This window comes from Thamnophis sirtalis, unplaced genomic scaffold (assembly GCF_051295495.1).
Source record: "Thamnophis sirtalis isolate CommonGarterSnake01/CBP01778 unplaced genomic scaffold, rThaSir2_p1.2 scaffold_1, whole genome shotgun sequence".
Taxonomy (NCBI): domain Eukaryota; kingdom Metazoa; phylum Chordata; class Lepidosauria; order Squamata; family Natricidae; genus Thamnophis; species Thamnophis sirtalis.
The window spans coordinates 160491031-160513761 of record NW_028261381.1 but is presented as its reverse complement, the minus strand read 5'-3'; the positions used below and the strand labels follow the sequence as shown (position 1 = coordinate 160513761).

Sequence of the window (22731 nt, the reverse complement as noted above, 5' to 3'; positions counted from 1 at the left end):
GAACATTTTTCTGCTCGGGTGCACACACATCCCCACATCCATAATGCAATGCCCTCCCCCCATGCATGAACCCCCTCCCCCAAGCTCCTCTCATGTATGCGGGCAGGCCTCATGAAGCCTCCGGACATCCGGTAGGCCACTTGGGCCAGTTTTTGCCCTCCCCAGGCTCCAGGAGGCTTTCCTGAAGCCTGGGGAGGGCAAAAATGGCTTCCCCTGCCCTCTGGAAGGCCGAAAACCAGCTGGTCAGTCCACACATAGAACTGGAGCTGACAGGGCAATGCTTCATGTGCTCTCTGATATGGCTCTGCGTGCCACCTGTGCCATAGGTTCGTCATCACAGTTCTAGATTTAGGTTGGATAGAGCAAACAGCCACTCTCAATCCTTTCCTGCCCTGGAGTCATTTTTCAAAAGTTCCCTCCAAATGGTCATTTCTGGATAGTTTGTATATATGTTTTGTCTAAGATATTCTGGGATTTCTATTTTCATCAGAACACTGAACACTATTGAAAGCCTTTCCATAAACCATGAAGCTGATATTGACTCTCTTTTTGATGTTCTTTGGTTTTCTTAATTATTCAACATGCACCAGCAATTATATCTTTTAACTTTTTTTTTCTAAACCAGTTTGACCGGAATTTTCCTTTCCATGTAATGTTTTAATCTGGATTGGATGATCCTAAGCATTATTTTGCTTATATACAGGGTGGATTTGATTTAAATCAAGTCGATTTAAATCACTAGTAAAAAGGCTTGGTTTAAATCAACTTGATTTAAATCATCATTTTTAAAGAGCAACTGTCATCTCTATCCTGCAGCAGCTCACCGACAGTCTTAATATTGCAGAATATACAGCCTCAGGCTACATAACTAAGCTCCATTTCGTGCTGAATAAACTACATTAATGTATCTTAAATAGAAAACTATCTTTGGATTTTTACTCCAAAAGCATTAAAATAAACTTGATTAAAAAAATCCAATTTAAATTAAAAATCCATTTTTTGATTTCTTTTAAAAAATCAATTTTATCCACCCTGTTTATATACGAATATTTCATGATAGTTTGCCTATTCTGTTAAGTTATTTTTATTTTTCATTTGGTATTGGTATGTGTACTGAACTCTTACAATTGGCCATGCTGTTATTCCCCAGATTTTCTGGGATAGTTTGGTTAGAATTTTTACAATTCTTTTGTTTGCCATGTTTATGTAGTCTATCGGTTCTTATAGCCTTGACTGATCTGATTTATCTTCTAATACTAGACTTTATTGAAAGTATGGAGAGCTTCCTAAAAGTATGGAAAGTGTCCGAAGAAGTCTTCAATAATGACATTTCTACGGTACAAAGTTTCAGTAATTTATTCCATCTTTGTTTCATTTTCTTGGAATTGGTTACTACCTCTCCACAGTATATCAATCAGTTCAAGGTTGCAACATTCTAAGTTGAGAGATCTTTTGGAACTCTCTGGGTCTAGTGCTTTTACAGATATTGTTGCAATATTACTTAATTGTGTCTTCCAAAAGCTCTTTGAAATTACATTCATTTTGGAGATCTTCCCCCCTGAATCTTTCTTGGCTTTGGCTTTCTTGGTTTCGATATCTGTTCTGACATCCAGTTTGCTTTCTTTTGTGTTCCTTTATCTTTGGAAGTCTTTTTTCAAATTCAACTTTTACAACTTGATTCCCCCCCCCCCCAAGATTCCTTTGGTATCTGTCAATGTGAAATTCAGGAGTTCCAAATGATTTCGTTTCAAAGGGGCATTTCGAATGTGAAAGTGCCACTTTTAGTGGCATTAGTGGCTATCTCCACCAATAGTTCCCAATGTGCCTAATTCCTGCTAACTCTGCTACTATTTCCAATGCACAGAATTCCCCCATTTTATCAGACTTTTGTTCATTGATTTTCCCATGCATGTGCACATAGGTGTATACAAACCAGACTCCAGATGAAATACATTACATTTGATGAAGCTTTATCTGAACAGAGTGTACACAACGGGGGATAGTTAAGTTCTCTGCAAAAGTGCAAATACTAACATGAGTTGGCTAGCAGCAGTGAACAATGTTCATGAAAGTTCATGTAATATTACTGATTCTACTCCAAATTGTTAATATGTGATCAAAATAGGTGGCATTATCTTATTTCTTGATTTAATTGAGCAGTCACTGACACAATTAGTTTGCCAGGACTTAAAACAAGTACATATAAAAGTACCATTTTAAAGATCAAAGATGCCACTTAGAAACACTAGTTTTCACCTATAATACAGAAAATTTAGAATTTAAATGCTTGGATTAAAAATATAGAAGCATTCAGAGTCACAATCCTTTATATACACTATTGTTGCTAGAGTTTGTATTTTATACTTCCACTGCTGTTCCTCAACTTTTGTTTGACATAAGTGTTGATGAAACCATGTCATTCCCGACACAGTCCTTAACTCTTGCCACTTTTCTTTGGGAAAATGACTTTCATAAAAACCAGGCCTGTCACTGAGTGGAGGCAGCAACTTTGGGAGGAGCCGCTTGCAAAACAGTCTTCTGACTCCTTTCTGCAGACATGTGCTCCAGTCGTTCTGTGTAGAAGCCGTTGAAGTCCAGTCTAGAAAAGAAAGGGTAGGGTTTACATGGGTGGACCATGGGAAGAACTGAAATGAGAGCTGTGCTAGACCAAAAGTCCAACTAGCCCAGCTTCTACTTCCCCACTGCCACATCAGATTATGAGAGGTTGCAAATAGGATGTGAAGAGCAAAAGCTCTTCCCCAACAACAGAAACGGAAAGCCATACAGAGTCTGATCCTGAAGTGAGTATATGCACACCACCAGCATAGCCACTGATATAACTCTAGCACTCTCTAGAGTTTTATACACTCAATAGAGATTGCTGAGGAACAGAATTTTTTTCTGGGGGAAAAATCTCTGCTTACCTGTAGATGATATTGATCATGCTGTGTTCACAGTCATTGGTACTGTAAATGCTCAGTTTGTCCAGGAGGTCCAGCAGATGTGCAGAGAAATTGCTGTCAAACTTGTTTATTGTTGCCTCAAAGCCAGAACTTACATGCAAAGAATCTGCCTGCTCTGCTAAAAACTGAAAAAGCAAAATGCAGGAAATGAAGCATAATTTCTAACCCAAAGACTGAAAGTGAAAGGGGAAGGCTCCTGCAATCCTACATTGTTCCATGTACATTTCATAGCAAATTAATTTCTTAGAACGGCCGTTGTCTTACCTGAACGGTTCTTCTATGTGCGCTGCGAGGGGAATCCAAGCATGGATTAACTTTGTTCATTAGCCTTGAGACTGAGTTATGCAAATTGCTGGCCATGCCTCATCTGACTGGACTGGTTCAGTTTTGCACGAAGGATCAGCCGGCTTGAGAGAAGCAAATAAGTCTAGATGTCAAGATAAGTCAGAATGTCATAGGAAAAAAGGAAGTCCAGGCCCAGAACAGCCAAAATCGAGGGCGGGTTTGGATTCCCCTTGCAATGCACATAGAAGGACCGTTCAGGTAAGTCAACGGTCGGTCTCCTGCGCGCTGCTTAGGGAATCCAAGCATGGGACATGCCAAAGCAATAGACTTCAGGGGCGGGAGCGAGGCTGGTCTGGTGCCATAGCCAAAGAAGCTACCTTTTGCAGCACGTGCCGTTCACCTTGTAGTGACGAATAAAAGGTGACGGCAATGACCAGGTCACTACCCTGCAGATGTCCTCCACCGAGGCCTGCGTTGCCCAGGCCGCTGTCATGGCCGCACTCCTGGTAGAATGGGGAGTGACGTCTTGTCTTGCACTCCCCTCCCTCATTATTGTAAGCCGCCCTGAGTCCCCTCAGGGAAAAGGGCGGCCTATAAGTGTTTAATAAAACATCAAAAAAACAAAACAAAAAAAAAAAACATGTGACTGGGAACCAATCGGGACTGACGTAGGCTAGGGCAATACACGCCTTCAACCAGCGGCCGATGGTATGTGATGATGTCTTTTGGCCCATGGTGGCAGGTTGGAAAGACACAAACAGGGCCTCCGTCCTTCTGAATGACGCTGTGCGTCGCACATAGCAGCAAAGTGAACGACGAACATCGAGATGATGCCAACGCCGTTCTCGGGGATGAGATGGCTGTGGACAGAAATCTGGGAGTGTGATCTCTTGTGACCTGTGGAACCATGAGTTGACTTTTGGAAGAAAGGTTGGGTCCAAACATAGTACGACCCTGCTTGGATGGAAAACAGAAGTCATCCTGGACGGAGAGCGCCAACTTGGACACACACCTGGCTGATGTGATGGCTAGTAAAAAGATAGTCTTAAGAGTCAGTAACCTGAGGGAGGTGGTCCAAACAGGCTCGAATGGAGCCCCCATAAGGGCACTGAGTAATAGGGAGAGGTCCCAGGTGGGGTAGCGATGAATGATAGGCGGACTAAGTTTCACTGCTCCCTTCAGGAAGGCCCGCACCACCGGGTGTTGAGACAGGGGGTGGCCCCGTGGTAGACAGAGCCGCAAGTTGATGGCAGAGGGTGTTAGGTGTTAGCCCTTTGCCCATGCCCATCTGTAGGAAGTCCAAAACCTGCGGTTTGGTTGCCCTGGTTGGGTCCGCACCTGTTGCTCGACACCATCTGCAGAAGGCGCGGCAGGTAGCCTCGTAGATGTGGGTTGTTGATGGGCGGCGAGCCGCCTGGATCGTGGAGATGACCTTATCAGAGAAATGCTGCTGACTCAGGACTGCCCACTCATGTGCCACACGGCTAACTGTAACAGCTGTGGATTTGGGTGGACGAGGGCTCCTTGCGAGAGGGATATCCAGTCATTCGGAATTCTCCATGGGTGTGAGATGGACAGATGGACAAAGTCTGCATACCAGGGGCGCTGTGGCCACATTGGTGCGACCAGCAGCACCTCCGCCCGTTCCACCAGAATCTTCTGCATGACCAGCGGTACAATTGGCAGAGGCGGAAAGGCATAAAGGAGGCCCTCCGGCCAAGGGCTGCGGAGGGCATCGGTGCCTTCCGCCCCTGGTACCTGGTGTAAAATCGTGACAGGTGTGTTTTGTCGGGTTGAGCGAACAGGTCCACCTGCGGGTGACTGAAGCAGCGGGACAGTTTTCGGAACAGGGCTGGGTGCAAGCGCCACTCCGCCTGATCTACTGTGGCCCTGCTCAACAAGTCTGCTTGGACGTTCGCAGTGCCCGATGTGTGTTCCTCTTGGATTGACAACAGATGGTTCTCCGCCCAGTGGTGCAGATGTTCTGCTTCCATCATCAGGGATTTGGACCTCGTGCCCCCTTGGCAGTTGACATGCGCCTTGGAGGCCACGTTGTCAGTGAGTATCAGTACATGGTTGGATGTAACCAGGTCTCGAAACTCTCGGAGGGCTAGGAGGATAGCCCGTAGCTCCAGCCAATTGATGCTGTTGCTCAGCTCCTGAACAGTCCAACGACCTTGAGCCACTCAATCCAGCGCATGGGCCCCCCACCCAAATTGGCTCGCATCCGTTGTAACTACAATCCGCTCCGGTTCCTTGAAGAGGCATCCATGGAGGATGCAGGATGACATCCACCAACGGGGACAGGGACACCCTGGTCGGTAAGCGAACCCTGGCCTGAGAGTGACTGGTGTGAGCTTTTTGGAATGGGAGGAGATGCCACTGCAGTGATCGTATGTGGAACCTCGCCCAAGGAACAACATCTATGCAAGATACCATGGTATCCTTCTGCGATGGTTACGGGAGGTGGGAGTGGGAGGCACCGTTCTGAGGTGGTTCTTCTCCTACCTCTCGAACAGGTTGCAGTCGGTGTTGGTTGGGGGACAGAGATCGACCCCTAGGCCCCTCATATATGGGGTGCCACAGGGCTCGGTCCTATCCCCCCTCCTGTTCAATATCTACATGAAGCCGCTGGGTGAGATCATACGTCGGCACGGGATTAAACATCATCAATATGCGGACGATACTTAATTGTATCTGTCTGCCCTGTGCCAACTCAGTGAAGCAGTTGAAGTGATGTGCCAGTGCCTGGAGGCTGTTAGGGTCTGGATGGGAGCGAACAAGCTTGCACTCAATCCAGACAAGACCGAGTGGCTATTGATGTTGCGTCCCAAGGATGGTCCCGACATACCACCTCTTAGCCTGGGGGGCGAAGTTATTCGCCCCTCGGAGAGGGCTCGCAATTTGGGTGTACTCCTGGATCCACAGCTGACATTAGAACATCATTTGTCGGCTGTGACCAGGGGGGCCTTTGCCCAGGTTCGCCTGGTGCACCAGTTACAGCCCTATCTGGACCGGGAGGCACTTTGAATGGTCACTCACGCCCTCGTCACCTCAAGACTGGATTACTGTAACGCACTCTACATGGGGCTGCCCCTGAAGAGTGTCCGAAGACTTCAGCTGGTCCAGAATGCAGCCGCGCGAGCGATAATGGGTGTACCTAGATACACCCATGTTACACCTATCCTCCGCGAGCTGCACTGGCTTCCCATTGGTCTCCGGACCTGCTTCAAGGTGCTAGTTGTTACTTTTAAAGCCCTAAGGATCTGGCTACCTGAGAGACCGCCTCCTTCCATTCACCTCCCAACGACCAATAAGATCACACAGGTTGGGCCTCCTCCGGGTGCCGACGACCGGACAATGCCGGCTGGTGGCTCCCCGAGGGAGGCTTCTCTGTAGTTGCACCGGCCTTGTGGAACGAGCTACCTGCAGAGATCCGGACCCTCACCACTCTCCCGGCCTTCTGTAAAGCGACCAAGACCTGGCTGTTCCAGCAGGCCTGGGGATGTTGATTAATTTCCAGCCCCACCTGATGGAATGGATGTTGCATTAATTTTAACATTGTATCTTTTATATATTTTAAATGTTTTTTACTTTGTTGTGAGCCTCCCAGAGTCCTTAGGGAGTGGGCGGCATACAAATCTTATTAAAATCAAAGTCAAAGACTTTATCCTGAATCAGACCTTCATCATCTGATAACTCTAAATCCAAAAACTCACCTTCCTTCCCTAAAACAGACCACTTGCTGTAGATGGAAGGCAAGGAAGAAGGGGGATCAGCCTGAGAGGTGACTAAATCTCTGGCAGAAATCAAATTCCTAGAGTGTTGAGTCCTATGCTGTAATTCTGCATCCACTCCCCTAGATATGGCAGTAGCAATCATGTCCCTGAGCCCAGGGGAGAAGTCAAATTCTGAAGTATCCTCCGGTCTGTTGCCAGCAGCTGTGGGAGTAAAGGTGGCTGAGGCCCCTGAACAGGAGGGGGCTGGGCCTGGGCTGGGCTGGGCTCAGAAGGATCAGACGAGCCCTGAAGGCCTGAGTCAGGTCCTGCAGTTGTGAGATCCTGAGGGAGAGGGAGATCTGGGGACCAATTTTGAATTCCAGTTAGGCCGGAGGTAGAAGGCCCTTCAGGCAGCAGGATGGGAGGTGGCCTGGGGGCTGAGGGATCCCTAGACCCATTCTTGGTCTTACTGGTGCGCTTAGCAGCCCTGGCAGTAGCTGCTGAGGTGGCGCATCATCTGTGGCTGGTGGCCCTGGTGGTGGTCCTACCCACTCTAGATGAGGCCCCAGTGACAACTGAGGAGAGGTGGAAGGCCCAGCGCTGCCCCCGGTAATAGAACGATCTGCCATGTAAGCTAGGTTGAAAGGGCTCAAGCTCACGTTCACTGAAATACCAAATGCCGATCGCAATCGAAGCCGGAGGCCGTGAGAGATCAAACTCGTGCTCCAGTAGAATGGTGGCGAACCAACCTCCGTAGAGCAATGAATCTGGTGATTTTAGGTCACTGTGGGCGGGAAAATGAAGCCACGCCCAGCCAGACTGTTTGTCGGAGCGAAAAGGGCTCCAAAATGCCCCCTGCAACCAACAGCGGGGGCGGGAGATTCAAATCGGTGAGGTACAAAGGCTGCCGCCAGAATGGAGAACGCCTGCCTCGTATCTTGCCAGCGACCGCAGCCGCAGCTTCCAGAGGCTCTCGAGATCGAGGTAATACAGGGAGCCCAGCCATATGGTGATGGGGGCATCTGGGCTCCGCGCATCGCCAGACAATCTCGGGGGGAGGGAGCGACGGACAGTGGCTAGAGCGGGCAGCGCACTGATCCCCAGCTGCGGCAAGACAAAACGAAGGCGGCGAACCGACCTTCCCACAGCGAACAACAGCACGCCCTCACCTCCAATAAAGAGGTTCCCTGGCCCCGAAGGCTCCGGGAACACTAAAATCCAATTGCCACTTTAAACGAAGAGAAAACTAACCTATTTGTAGAGATATTTACCGATCCGTGAAAGGAGCTCAAGCTGGTGAAGGGAATCTAAGCTGAATAATAATAATGATGAATTTGTCTAGTAACCCAGAAAGAATAATTTTGCATCTCTTTAGGCTGGACTGAGTTAAAAAACTGAACCAGTCCAGTCAGAGGAGGCGTGGCCAGCAATTTGCGTAACTCAGTCTCAAGGCTAATGGACAAAGTTAACCCATGCTTGGATTCCCCAAGCAGCGCACAGAAGAACATCAAAGGACATGCAGTAAATGCGCTCTGAGAACTTGTAAATTCTACTGAGAAAAACTGTTTTTCTACCAAGAAAAGCTGTAATGCTGTACAATCATTTGTATGATTGTACAGCATTAAGAGATAAGCTTCTGCACTTTCCCACATAGTATTTTTTCAAACAACATTTAGCCATAAACTATTGTCTATTAACTTAATAGGTTAATATCACAGCTAGAACTATTAATTAGTGGAATGGATTACCTCCAAAAATTATGGATGCTCCAGCATTGGAGGTTTTTAAGAAGAGATTGGACAACCATTTATCTGAAATGGCATAGGGTTTCCTGCTTCAGCAGGGGGTTGGACCAAAAGACCTCTAAGGTCCCTTCCAACTGTTATTCACATAAACCAAAATGAAACATACACATTGTGTTTAGCTGACTAAACCATTTGGGTGACTTAACTTAATGATTCTGATACAGCACAAAAGCGCAACAGCTTAACATTTTCAAGTGCTGTGTTAGAGTAAGAGAGAAAGTGGGACGACCTGGGATCCACAACGTACCTTATTAGCAAGCTGCTTCCGCGTGGATTCCTCTACTCTTTCCTGTTTAGTAGGTGGGCCTCTCATAGTCCCATGCTCTACAGTGAGGCGGTCCATTTCATTATCTAGCTTCATGCTGTGGGAAAACCTCTGACAAGCAAAAAAAGCAAAGGATGGAGTATTTAAATTGCATATAATATTAAGATTCTGCACAATTTTTCATATTCTGGAGCAGGGGTCTCCAACTTTTTAAACGGGGCCAATTCACAGTATGCAGACTGTTGGGGGGCCTGGATGGGCATGGCCAGGTCATGTGATAGGTGGGCGTGGCCAATTTAACAGTCCACTGAACAATGTACACAAATTAAACTTTAATTTTGCTCCTGGGGGTGTTTTATTTGTTTTTGTTTGTATGTTGCTCTTGGTTGCCTTTTCTTTTTACTAGATTGTTTTTTCAGTTGTTTAGGAGTCTAGTGGCCCTCTTCAGGAAACTCAGTTTTGCAGCAATTCTTCTCAGCCCCAAGGAGCTTGAGAAATCTCTTGTCTCTCTCTGTGTGTCTCTTTCTCTCTCTTTCTCCCTCTCTATCTATCTCTCTTTATCTATCTTCTGGAGGCAGGGGAGTGAAAAACAGGCCATTTTTGCCCGGTTTTTGGCCGCCTGGGGGATCTGTGCACCCTGTTTTTCACCCTTCCACCTCCAGAAGCATCCTGCAGGTCAAAATTGTTGGCCTTACCTTTCAGTTTCAGCCTGCGGGGCTCGCGAAGGGTGGGTGGGGCAAATGGGTAGGGCAGCCTCGTGGCTTTGGTGGCCAGCCTAATGGCTTTGGTGAACTACATGTGGCTTGTGGGCTGTAGCTTAATGACCCATGTTCTAGAGCATGTGAGACCATGAACTTAGTGCCTATTGCATACTGCCTATCTTTAAAGCAGTGTTGCTTTAAAGACTGTATTTAAGACACAGCAAGGGACAATTTCCTAAACTTAATTTGCAGTATTGTGATGTGATTGGGTGGTACACATTTGCCCTCCCAGATTTCTTGGCCAGGAGCAGCCATGAAGCTAATAATTTTATTTGATTTTTTTACTTTGTTAGATGCTGCCAAGAATTGGTACAATTGCAGCAATTGACTAAATAAAAAGCTGCATCTTTTTTTCAGACAACTGTGTAACCCTGGGAAAAGGAATACTTAAGTACTACAGACAGGTGCTTTAAAATACTTCCAACAGGTTCATCTTCCGAAGCATACATATATCGCCTGTGAGGTCCTACATAATTCAGCAGGTGGCCCTTCTCAACAAATCTAGAAGACTTACAGCTATGTGGGTCCTACCTGCATGCAATTGGTGAACATGACACACACAGACATCAGCTTGGAAAAAATCTTCAGTAACTCTGGATTGGTAAGCATGCAATCCTTCAAGCAATTATCCAAGAAGCTTGTATGGTGGCTCAAGACATCATCAATATTGGAGGCCTATTGAAGGAGATATAATAACATCAACAAACCCTTCTTCTAGCAATCACAGTTGGAAGTCACCTAGTATAATCTTGTTTGATGCTCTGCAGAACAGAATTCAATTAGCTTATCTCACACAAGTGATGGCCAACCTCAATTCAAATATTTTTCTTCAAATAGCCTTCTGGTCCTCATGGCTTGGAGGAATTTTTCTCTAATGTTTACCTAATACTGGGTTTCGTACAACTTCCAGCTATCAGTTCGAGCTATGTTTTCTTCAGGAACATAAAGCAAGTTTGCTCAAAACCCTCAATTTACTCAACACTCAATGTGGGAGTTAACTGGTTTTCAAGGTTCATGTCATGCAAACCAAATGATCTGGAGACAAGTAACCAACACTGAAATTAATCAAATGAGCATGTTGTGTGAATGTTACTTTGTTTTTACTGGCCTGACTAGAACATGTTATGTGTACCTAGCAGCAATGATATTGTCTGGAAACATCCATACTCCCAAAGATTTAAACCAGTAAGAAAGCTAGATTAGCAATAGCTAATAAAAAAGGATGGTAACTGCTCAAAGTAGGATTGGTAATCTTTGCTCTGTCTAGACAGCTACGTAGATTTCAGGAGCATCTGTGGTTTGAAGTATTAAGATTTGTTCTAACAAATAATGCTTATCCAATTGAAAAGAATGCTTATCCAATTGTTCAGTTGCCATAGGTTACCAAAAATTTCATCCAGGAAGCCTGCTCAAAATAGAACAGGTTCTGCAGACTTAGAAGAGCTCTAGTGGTGGGAGACAACCCCCCCCCCCCAATAACTCCTTTACAGCTTTGCTAAATAGGCAGAATAGATGACACAAATCAACTGGCTCCTATAGTTTGGATTCAGCAGTGCAATGAACTCTTTAGTTATTCTAGCTAATATATTTTGATACAGACTAACCAACTTCAGATTTTTCTCCAAAATATGCCATGTGGGTTCCATCACTTCAAACATCATATAGTACTGGATATTCTGCACGAAATTGAGCATCCGCTGACGCAGAGTATACGCACCCGCAAACCTAAAAAGAGAGGAGCAGTGAGCACAAGGAAGAGTTCATGAATTAGGGTTGATGAAGCTATAAGGGGACAACAAACTCAAAGAGAGTTTGTCAGGGTAGGAAGTGTAAGTTTGCCACCGAGAGGTAACATGCCTCTGAATTTGGAGTGGCTGTTGTTTTATTTTCAGGAACCAGAATATAGAATCAATGCTTGTTGTAGGTTTCAATTTTAGAATTCACAAATCTAAACAACAGCCAATTCATTTTCAGGGTTATATGATGCTTCAGGTAAGCCTTCAATTATAGATACTGAATCACGTAAGTTGGTATAAGGGCAAAGAGTGAATACTCTCATGAACTGTTCATATGACTTAATGCAAGGGTGTCAAACTCAATTTCATTGAGGGCCGCATTAGGGTTGTGTTTGACCTTGGAGACCAGGTTGGGCGTGGCCAGCTCGACAGCACTTGTCTTGGGGGCACCTGAGGTGGCCCGAGTGCTCTACCAGTGAAAACAGGCTCCCAAACTCTGTTTTGGCTGCGACGGCCTCCTGCAACACTCTCCCAGTGAAAATGGAGCTCGAGAGAGCCGCACACAGCCCTTCCAAGGTCCGTTTTTGCTTGGAGAAACCACAGGCCAGTCCTTCACTGTTTCCAGGGTGGCCCCATGGGCCAGATATACGCACCCAACGGGCCGGATCTGGCCCCCAGGCCGTGAGTTTAACACCTCTGACTTAATGTGTCATGTAAACACAGCCTCAGAGTAGTTACTGCTATGCTTTGGAAGTAGATGGGTTGAGTCCATGACCTTGTTAACTAGTGCCGAGAATGAAATGGCAGAAATCCAGAAAAGTCACTCCCATCACTGAAGTTAATACTGATGTACTAGCAACTTCACTAATTGCAAAACAGTTTTCTCTGAAGCAGCTGCAGCTTCAAATTTACTTACCTTTCAAACATACTTGATGTTTAGCTTTTGATCAAAACATTTCACTGGAGGGTGAAATGGGGGAGGGGTGAAAGCTGGAAACCATTAACACAAATGAGATCTCTATCTGCCTTTCAATTTCTTTTTACTTCCTTCACTTTTAGAATGGCAAAAACCATTTATTCAGAAAGCACTGATTCCTCCCTGTATCTCCATAAACTGGAGGCTAAGAATTTCCAGGTTGGGAAACATTCCTTGGCAGGGTATTACTAAATGTCAGAGATGGAAGGCTGTTTGCATAAATAGTTGAGCAACTATTTCTAGTCCACTGAACACTGAAGGATCATTTACCATTTTGATGAATGTAGGGAACACTGCTTAGCTGTTTTGCTGCTGATCCAGACATTGCACAGCTGCCGCTCCACGTGTTTACAATAGAACATGTGCCTGAAGAGCATCTGATACCGTGTTAAGGCTTTTCTACAAGTCAAGCATAAAAATAGCAGCATATAGAAATGAAATCTTTGACTGTTTCTGAATTACAAGCAAATGCTAAGCAAGCATTAAATTTTCTCAGAAGGAAATTTATCTAGGCATAAGGTAATTTATTTTGCTAGTCGTAGCTTACTTTAGGGGGTGGTACTTATCTCCATTACAAAGCTGTTGAGTGCTGTTCAAAGATTTTTCCATGGTTATGTGGCCAGCATGACATCACATTATAGCGCAGAGCATGTGGCGAAACATGGATCGCTGTTACCTTCCCACCAAAGTGGTATCCATTTACCTACTCGCATGTGTATGCTTTCAAATTGCTAGGTTGGTAGAAGTTGGGGCAAATAAGGTGAGCTCACCTTGTTGTGTGGTGCTCAGATCTGGAACATGGCAGTCGGCTTTCCAGCTGACAAGTCAGCATTTTAACCATTAGCCATCACACTGCCCATCCAGGCATGGGCAGTTTTTAGTCCATCCTAAACACTTCCTATATTGGGACCCCAGATTATTAAACTATCAGTGATCAAATCACTGCAAAAAATATACTGACGGCAATGTATAAATGATGTGGTTCTTCCTGGCAGAAATTCCTCTCCTTGGCTTACCTGTTGATGATGAGAGACAATGGCCACTTCACAATGTAATCAAAAGAAAATGCTTCCAGGCCACTGAGCGTAAGCTCCGTTGGATCAGCATTGATTATGGCTTTCTCCTGCTTTGTCTCAATGGCCAGAACTCGCAGGAGCTGTGTTATGAGATCATGTGGCATCAAGTCAATCTTGAAAGAAACCACAAGAGCAACGAGGTTAGCTTAAAGCTGAAGTAAGAATCTGACAATGTGATATTGGAGAGAAAAAAAATACTCTTTTTGTTAACTATAAGGCATTTTTAAGTAATTAGGTTGGGTAATGCATGTAAGACAACTTAGGCAAAAAAGGCATTTCTTCTACCCACAAAATATAGTCTTTTGCTTAGATGCTTCTATAATTATATATATAATTATATATTTAATATAATATATAATTATATAATTATTTAATAATTATGGAATTATTAACTGACAAATGAGAGTTGGACAGCATATAAATGTATACTAACAATGATAATCAACATGACCCTTTGCTCTAAAAAGGCTTTCAGCTGCACTTCCTCTTGGCTTATATGTCAAATGCTGTGACTTAAGTATTCTCTTGAGTTGTTAATAGTGTATCTGCTGTTATGGTTGCTTCAGGATTTTTTTTTTTGTCCTGAAAGTTTTATATTACTGGCTTTATAAAGGCAGAGACAGTTAACTATCTAGACCTCCCAGTTTTTATCTGTGGATGTGAAATCTGTCTTTATTTTCTGTCTTTATAACATCTTGTTTTCATTTCAGGTTGCAAAGAGTCGCTTACCTTTAAATCATCTTTAAATGGGTCAGTGTTAGCTGTGCTCATACGTAATGCTAATTCCAGAAGAGCTTCCAATCTGGTCGGAATGATATCATCTACTGGTTTTTTCAATTCCTCTTCTGTCAAATCCATGAAATGGACATAAAAGTCACCTTGGTCCATGAGAAAGTAGTGTTTGATGGACCTGCTCAACAAAAAAGGGGACATATTTTCTACAAGGAGAAAAGTTAACAAAAGCCAGCATGTTTCCACCCTCCCTGAATGATTCTCTTAGGCAAAGGAAGGTAAAAACAGCACTTTCTGAATATAACAAATGGAGCAAACCTTAAGCGGGCCACAAGCTCTTTTTCATCCATCAAGAAATCAAGCAAGACTTTGCTGGCATAATTATAGGCCTTCTCTATCTGTTCCACATATTCACGCTCCTTCAAGGTATAAACAACCTCCTTTGCCACTGGGCAAGTAACATCATGGCCACATTCCCGGACCACATTTAAGTACTTCCCTGAAGGAAGAAAGGAATAACTCAGATGGGTATAGATTGAATAGAAACTTTACATCAAGCAAAACTTAATTTGCTCTGCCTTGTGAAAAGAAGTGAATACACACATGGTGTACCACAGATACATTTAAAAACATGTAATTATTTCTAAGGGAGAGAGTTTGGTATAGTGGTTAAATGATCAAATCAGAAACTGGGAGTTTTAGTCCAGCCTTAGGCATGAAATCAAGTGAATGACCTTGGGTCTCTCTCTCTTAGCCCTAAAAAGCAGGCAATCATAAGCCACTGTCAAAAACCTGCCAAGAAAACTGCAGGGATTTGACAAGGCCAGCAAGATTCCATCCATATGGCTTTCTCAGGCTCCGTGAACAACCATTGCTTTTCCATGATTAAAAATAAGAACCTTTCACTCCGAATTACCAAAGGAGGCACAAGTTTCGCATTTTTAGGTGCTTGTTTTTCAGGAGCCTCTGCTCTCTTTCCTGTTCACTGAAAGCTAAATGCTTACCTGTGCTGAGTATTTTATCAGCAACCTTTTGCAGGAAGGAAGGAATCTGTTGCTGGACAATGGTGTATCTTTGATCCCAGTACTTATCATTATAGTCCTCCTGGATCTTTTCCTTTTGGAGTTCATGTTCCTCCACCATGAATTCACTATAAAATTAAAAGAAATGAATGTCTGGGAGTGATGAAGAGCAGTGGCAGGGAAGGGGGGGGGGATAGAAGAGTGAAAGAGGAAATCAGAATACAAAGGTGGAAAAGGATTTTGTTTTTTTTCATGTGTTATATATACTCTGGTTACTCTGGCAGCAGTACACACCAGTTCAATCAGCGCAACTACACACCAGTTCAATCAGCGCAAGGAATTTTACCTCGTCTCCCAACAATAGCACAAATGATACCCAGGAAAAAAAAAGAGCACGATTCCTCAGGGTACCTATAAGGATCGTTGATAATTCCTCTGTAGATCCACTTCTCCAATATCTCAAAGTATGGAACACTGGCAGCTTTGGTTAAATAGAGGCACAGCTCCTGAGCTTGGCTGTCCCCTGTGTAATTGAATGTTTTGTCATGGAGTAGGCTGAGGGTTGAACCTCCCATGCATTCGCCCTTGTCTATCGAAGTAGCTGAAAAAAGAAGAGATGCAATTTTAAAAACTTCACAATGAAAGGAATGCAGTTACCATGAAATATCTTTCATCTGCTGAAAGAATCTGCTTTCTGAGCACATAGAATTTTTTGCACGAAGTCCACTAGAACAAATATTCAACAATAACATACTAATCCACTAAACATGATACTTTCATGAACAACCAATTTCGTTGTCTTTAAGTACAATGACAATAAGGATTATACTTAACTTTCAAAAAGACTGAGTTTAGTTAGCTGCATGCTGAAAAACATTAAATACAGCTCTCAAATGCCTCAATGTAATGTTAAATATCTTTGAATGTGAGTGGGAATAATTTTACCAGCAGAATAAATGACAGTCAAACTGACACCATCAAAGTACATGTATAGGTTGTCTTTGATTTATGACTAATTGTCCAATGACTATTTAAAGTTATGGCAGATTTCCCCAGACTACTTATGACCTGTTTCTACAGTTATGATGGCCACATACTCCCACGGCTTAATAATGGTTGTAAGTCAAGAATTATCTGTAAAAGTGGTTGTTGAGCTATAAGTGATCAGTTCAAATTGAGCATGCTTCATGGTGATACTGAATTCTTTATATATGTACTCATCTGTAAGTTTTAAAAGCCTCTTCTTTTCAGTTCAATAGTTTTCAGGGTGATTTAAATTATAATAATTAAAATTACAATAAGAATGATAGCCCCAAGCCAGCTTACAACAGAGTACAAATTCACAATCTCATAAACAAGCAGTTTTAACCCCCTGGCTGAAGTATGGAGTCAAAGCATGATTCCTTCCAGTTCTGAAGTTTCAGGCCTTTAGGACACCTACGTATGCTTTCTACTGGTATTGTTTTAGAGCACCAGGAACCTATTTAGTAAAAATAGTAATTGAATTAGGATTTACAGTACATAAACAATTGAAGAAGAGAAATGCAGGCAGAAAAGATTCCACTTGATTCACTAAAAAACTACCCACCCTACTTACATTGATAAATGTTGAAAGATGGTTTAACAGAAAATATTTCCCACCATCCCAATATATCAAAGAAAGAAGAATTCCTCACCAAGAGAAGCCAAGATTTCCATGGTCCTCATTGTGGGCTGAATATAAAACCAAAGCTTCTGCAGTGAGAGGAGTCCTTGGCGCTGGAGATGTTCCAGTTGGGTTATCAGGATCATGTACTCTTTAATGAGGGTCCTCATTGCCGCTGCCAATGCATGATTTACCTGCCCATATTCAAAGGAAGATTTCTCTTCTACAAACCTGCAATAATCCAAGCCTTTTGTCAATTTGAAACAAGAGCCTGACTTTCTAGAGTAGTTGCAAGAAGCATGTAAGAAATGGACACCTTCATCGGTCCCCCTTAGTGAAGTTTTAAGGAAATTGCTAGTACCTGGTTATTATGGAGTAACTTGCAGCGACAGGGAGGATTCTAGTGACCAATTCCTTAACAGACATATCTAGATTGGGATCCACTACAAAAGTACGAGTATCTCTACCAATAAGTGGTTGTGCTGTGATGTATCTGCCATCCACACCTATCAAAACATACAGCAGGTCTTCTACAACTGCAGACTCTTGGGCTGCCAATGGTAATGTACCTGATGAGGAAATAATATATATATAATATTTTGGAGAAGGGAAAAACAAACAAACAACTTTCAGGCTTCTGGAGGATACAGTTTTTATATTAAAGGCATCCAAGTAAGATACAAAATAATCTTCCCTGATTTGTTGAACAGAATAATATACACAAATTAACATCTCTAACTTTATATCACCGTTTTTTTGCGGTAACAAGCAGAAACTAACATACAGAGTGAATGTTTAAGTGTTAATGAAAGGCTCCAGCCAAACAATAGATTGGTGTGGAGCTTCATGATTAGATGGTCTCTTACAATCAACTACTTTTACTCACCTATTGGCACAGTTGTATCTGTACTTAAAGTAGAGCCAGAGAGGAAGTCTCCAATAAGAGCTGGTCTCTCATACACCCAGGAAGGGAATGATGGTATAGGCTGGCCAGAATTTTTCTTGTTCTGCTTTTCTCGGAGTGCCTTTCGTACAAGTTCAAGAGGCTGCCAAAGAAAAATGAGACATGACATTCTGTGAGTAAAATTCCTGCCAAACTAATATACAGAAGACTTTTTGCCACAAAAAGATGAGACAAATTGGTTCTGTCACAGCAGAATAAAATATTTTTAGCAATTGATTTACTGCATGGCCAAAAAAAAAGTGTTATCTATCTTTATTTGAGCAGACAAAACATTTCTTAACCCTCTACCTCACCCAACCAGTTAATTTCATCCAGTCTGTATTACCTTCACATTCCACAATGAGTTCAAAAGTTGTACATTTAACTTTGCTTAGTCCATTCTAAGCATCCACAACCACAGTACAGGACATCAAAAAATGACTAAAGTGCCAGGCTAGTTTATATGGGAAGAATCATTCCTCAAGCCATTCAAGTCTGGCATGTAGCAATTCAGGGCTTTAAAAATCAACATCAAGATATTGAACTGGGTTCAGAAGTAAGCAACTTGTAAGAAACAACATTTCAGTGTTATTTTGAGTAATTAAAACGACCAAGGGATAGCCTATGCAGAACATATTGCATTATCTACCCAATAATTTACTACAGTATATTTTCCCTGTGATTCCTTATAATTTTTGATAAATGTATATTGAATAACCCCAACTTTTGTTTCTTGACAGGGAATATGTTCTTCATTCACAATTTACTTATTCATTATGTTTCTCTTACAAACATAGGTTTTAGCGATTATTTTATTTGTGATCTTCTACATCACCTTCCAACATCAAAACTATTCCACTAGATGTTTTTGGCAATAACAAGTTGACTTTCAAATAACATTCCACAACTTTCTTAGAGAGAAGCATCTATTAGCAAAAGTAAAAAAAATTAAATCTGGGAAGAAACTTTTAAGTTTCTGTTTTTCTCTCCAAAATAATGAAAGTATTTAAAAAAAAGAGAGAAAAGTTTTACCCCTCCAATGGTTTTAATCTTTCTAAAGGTTTTCTAGTAAGAGGTAAATCACAACTGCTTACTAGAAAAATAATTTTCCCTCTCTACTCAATAAATGTGGAATCATAAAAGAATATGCAAGGCCTTTTGGATTAGATGGCTTATATACAGCAAATAAATAAAGGAAGAACATCAGAGACCTGCTGTGAGCTGGAACCAGTTGTCACAGTGCCCAGCTGTTTCCGTAACTCCTCCAGTTCTTGAACAGTCATTTTGGAAGATGTTGAGGGGACAGAGAAAGTGAGGCTGCTGCTACCACTGTTACTGGCTGCTGCACTTGCTGCAAGTTCTGCCCTTTCCTTTGCATTCTGTTGCAAGTATTGTAATGTCTAAAAATGGCCGAAAAACAGAATTCAGAAATAATGAAGGCTTCAGTCTTTCACATGTACAATTTCCTGATTATTTCCTGAACTTACTATACTTCCAGCTACCAACATATCTAGGCATCTACTTGCATTTCTGACAATTCCCTGAAACCTATTATGGAATTTGGGTATGTATGGCAACATGAATTTGTTCTCTTATCCAGATGTTCTCTTATCCAGATGTTCTTGATTCTAGCTTTATGGTGAGTGCCGATTAATAACTTCACTCAGCTTCTGAGGCATCCTTGAGTAAGATGTTTACTTTAATGTTTAGAATGGCATTTATTCCCTTTGTGCAGAAGATCCCCTATATCATTTAAATGGGTTTCAGTGATAGCAAAGCAAATTTTCGTTGGACATCAGAAAAAAATCCCTAATGGTAAGAACTGTTCAATAAAGGGACAAACTATCTCGAGATAGTAGACTCTCCTCTAGAAATGTGTAAATAAAGACTTGTTCACTGTCACTCAGCTATGCTATACGATTGGAGAGCTTACTGGGGTCCCACTAGATCAGAGGTTTCCTATCTCTTTAGCTCACTGACTCCCGCATGAAGTTTCAGATTCTTCATGCACACCCCAAAAGTTTATTGTATGAAAATAATTTAATAAATACCACTTTAACTAATAGAACTACAAATAATAGTAACAACCATAATGGATAGTTCTAGTGACCCTTGAGGGTTGATTCTAACCATTTTGGGGAATCTTGGACCCAGATAGATAATTTCCAATATCCCTTTCATTCCCTGCATTCTGTGATCGTTTCCAATTGAAAAGACCTCTATATTACATTTAGAAGTTATTCTGTACATGGGCTTGGAAAATTAATGTTGCTTAACCCAGACTTTTATTTTGCTTTGCTGTAGTCCTCAACTCAACACTGTAAGCTTGAGAATGCAAGAGATTTCCCTATTTCCTTGTTTTGTACTCCTTTCTTGATCCCACTGCATAACTATGGTTGGTCTTGATTCCTTTAATGCTTGGTCTCCTATTCTTACCAACACAACTATCAGTAACTAAGAATTGAAATTGTTTTTATATGGGTTTCTAAAGTAGTAAGCTTTTACCTCTTTGTCTTCTGTAAGCTTGGACAGCAAATACACAAGTGAGTCAAGATGTCTTGTATTCTTTGATTTTAGTTCATCATATTTGTTTAAGAAATCTTCCGGAGTCCGTGAAAACTCTGCAATTTTAACCTAGGAAATACATGTTATTGTTATTATTTACTTTTAAAATTTTAATTAATTTATATAGCCGCCCAATTTGAGCAATGTGACTTTGGGTGGTGTATAAAAACAACCAAAATAAAAAAAAACCCAATAATAGTATTGTTCTTCTGTATTACAAGAGGAAAAAAACTACACAAATATATATCTGTAAACTTCTAGAGTGCTTTTCTACTTAACAAAGCCTTTCCTCTGGCATGAAACAGAATGGCTGGACAGCTGAACTATGGTCCTGTGGTTGCAGGGGGAAAAGCTGCTATAGATTTTCCCTCTCTGACTTTTATTATATATTCATATCCACCAGGCTATTCCTCTTTGGGGTAAGCAACTTTATGCAAAGAAAAGAAATGAGATAGTCAAAAAGTTAAAGACCCATGATAAAGAAACCAACATCACTTACCACATCTCCCCATGTTTCTTCTATCTTGGTGAAAACATCCTTGCTATCATCATCTCTGTAAATTATTTTGATTCCTAGCCTGAGCAGGGGATGGAACTTTATGGGCTGAATGACGCCACATAACTCTACAAATTTGGATTTACCTGGTTCACTCTGGGATAAAATGTGGCCAGGAAGGCCAGCAAATATGAAGACAACTTCATATTTTGGAAACCAGCCAGGTATGAATGAATAAACCTGATAAACCTGGAGGTGGCTGCTAGATTGATGGCAGACTCCATCTCTACTCCCTCTTGCTCGCTGTTCTCCACCCATCCACCCATAACGACTAAACAAATAAACCTGCAGTATATTTCTCCACCCCACCCTTAGCTCCACCATCATGGAAGTAGAGTGGGAGAGGAACCCCTTATGAGTCAGTGGGACCCAGAAGGGCTTTATGGCTGTATTTATTTATTAATCATTCATTCATTCATTCATTCATTCATTCATTCATTCATTCATTCATTCATTCATTCATTCATTTATTAAAACATGTACGAGATAACAGGTATAAGCATAGACATGGACATGAACGGGAAATGGGGATATGGGGATAGTAGGACAGGGACAGTAGGCACAATGGTGCGCTTATGCATGCCTCCTTTACGGACCTCTTAGGAATGGGGTGAGGTCAACGGTAGACAGTTTAAGGTTAAATGCTGGGCCAGTCAACCCTTTTAAAATGGATTGCAAAATCCAGTTGGATCCTTAAATATTATTATTATTGTGGAGGAATAGCCGGGTGGACCTTTGCAGCCCTTAGTGATCATTTTTTGTGTGATTTTTTAAATTTTTTTATTTTCATACAAGTAATCACAAGTATACCATTACATCTTAACCAACACTATTTTGTATTATCCAGTATTATATCAATTCCTCTTACAATCAACCCACAGCAACTATCATTTGCTCTTCTGCTTTCCATACACGATACTATATATTATATAGATGGTTATTCAACCTCCTCTCCCTCTCTCCTCCTCCCTACTTCCTTTCTTCCCTCTACCATCGTTCTCTACTTCCCATTTCTCTCTCCTTCTCCATCAGTGATCATTGTGCGGCGTTTACTTCAAGATATCTCATTCCCTCGTGTACAAAAATAGGTTGATTCAGCCTTTCATCCTTACGAGGTGGATAAAATGAAGACCTAGATTGTTGGGGGCAATAGGCTGATTGTAAACCGCTTAGGGCTGTAAAAGCACTGTGAAGCGGTATATAAGTGTAAGTGCTATTATTATTTTTTTAAAAGGCCTTTTGCTATCAAATTAGATATTCCCAGGCAGGAAAAGACTCCGCTGGTCCCCGTCTTCCCCCAGCCCCGATTGACACCCCCCGTCTCCCCCGGCCGGTCCACCTTGGCTCCGAGGGCTGAGGCGGTGGTGGTGAGATAAGGGGCGCGGTTCTTCTGGAGCAGGTCGATGTAGACCTCCGCCCCTTCCCCGCCGCCCCGCACTCGCAGCAGGCTCAGGAGCTCGTTCACGTCGTGATGAATCCGAAACTCGCTCATAATGAACGAGGAAGCGGCCTTCGGGGCTTCACCGGGGCAGCTGAGCCACAACAACCCTGCAAGGCAGGGCCATGCCGTTAGCAAGGCGCCAAAAAAGGCTCCACCTTTACTAGGCCCCACCCCTCCCGTCTCCCAGCAACCGTCCTCCGCACGACCCGGAAGAAGAAGCGCGCGCGCGCTAAGTTTCAAG

At 42.6% G+C, this 22731-nt stretch overlaps 1 protein-coding gene across 1 annotated transcript; it reads right to left on the bottom strand.

Annotated features, from left to right (window-relative positions):
• Positions 1-1949: 1949 nt before the first annotated feature.
• On the bottom strand, positions 1950-22669 carry TUBGCP2 (tubulin gamma complex component 2). The gene is made up of 17 exons (XM_087729276.1): positions 22389-22669; positions 20434-20562; positions 19140-19328; positions 17872-18031; positions 17347-17554; positions 17017-17216; positions 15752-15941; positions 15323-15468; positions 14637-14817; positions 14316-14496; positions 13527-13699; positions 12781-12909; positions 11403-11523; positions 10330-10473; positions 9020-9148; positions 2925-3088; positions 1950-2599 (listed from the first exon to the last, which is right to left on the bottom strand). The coding sequence occupies exons 1-17, from the start codon at positions 22539-22541 to the stop codon at positions 2488-2490; spliced, it is 2709 nt and encodes a 902-aa protein (XP_087585402.1). The 5' UTR covers positions 22542-22669; the 3' UTR covers positions 1950-2487.
• Between the last annotated feature and the right edge of the window lie 62 nt (positions 22670-22731).

What these genes read in the sequence shown, in the direction of transcription:
- TUBGCP2 (XM_087729276.1), bottom strand. Translation starts at nt 22,541, where the DNA reads ATGAGCGAGTTTCGGATTCATCACGACGTGAACGAGCTCCTGAGCCTG. An exon ending in TTGTCTCTCATCATCAACAG is followed by an intron (nt 12,910 to 13,526) that starts GTAAGCCAAGGA and finishes CTTGACTTGTAG; the next exon opens with AAAAGCCTTAACACGGTATC. An exon ending in TGTTCACCAATTGCATGCAG is followed by an intron (nt 9,149 to 10,329) that starts GTAGGACCCACA and finishes TTTGCTTGTCAG; the next exon opens with AGGTTTTCCCACAGCATGAA.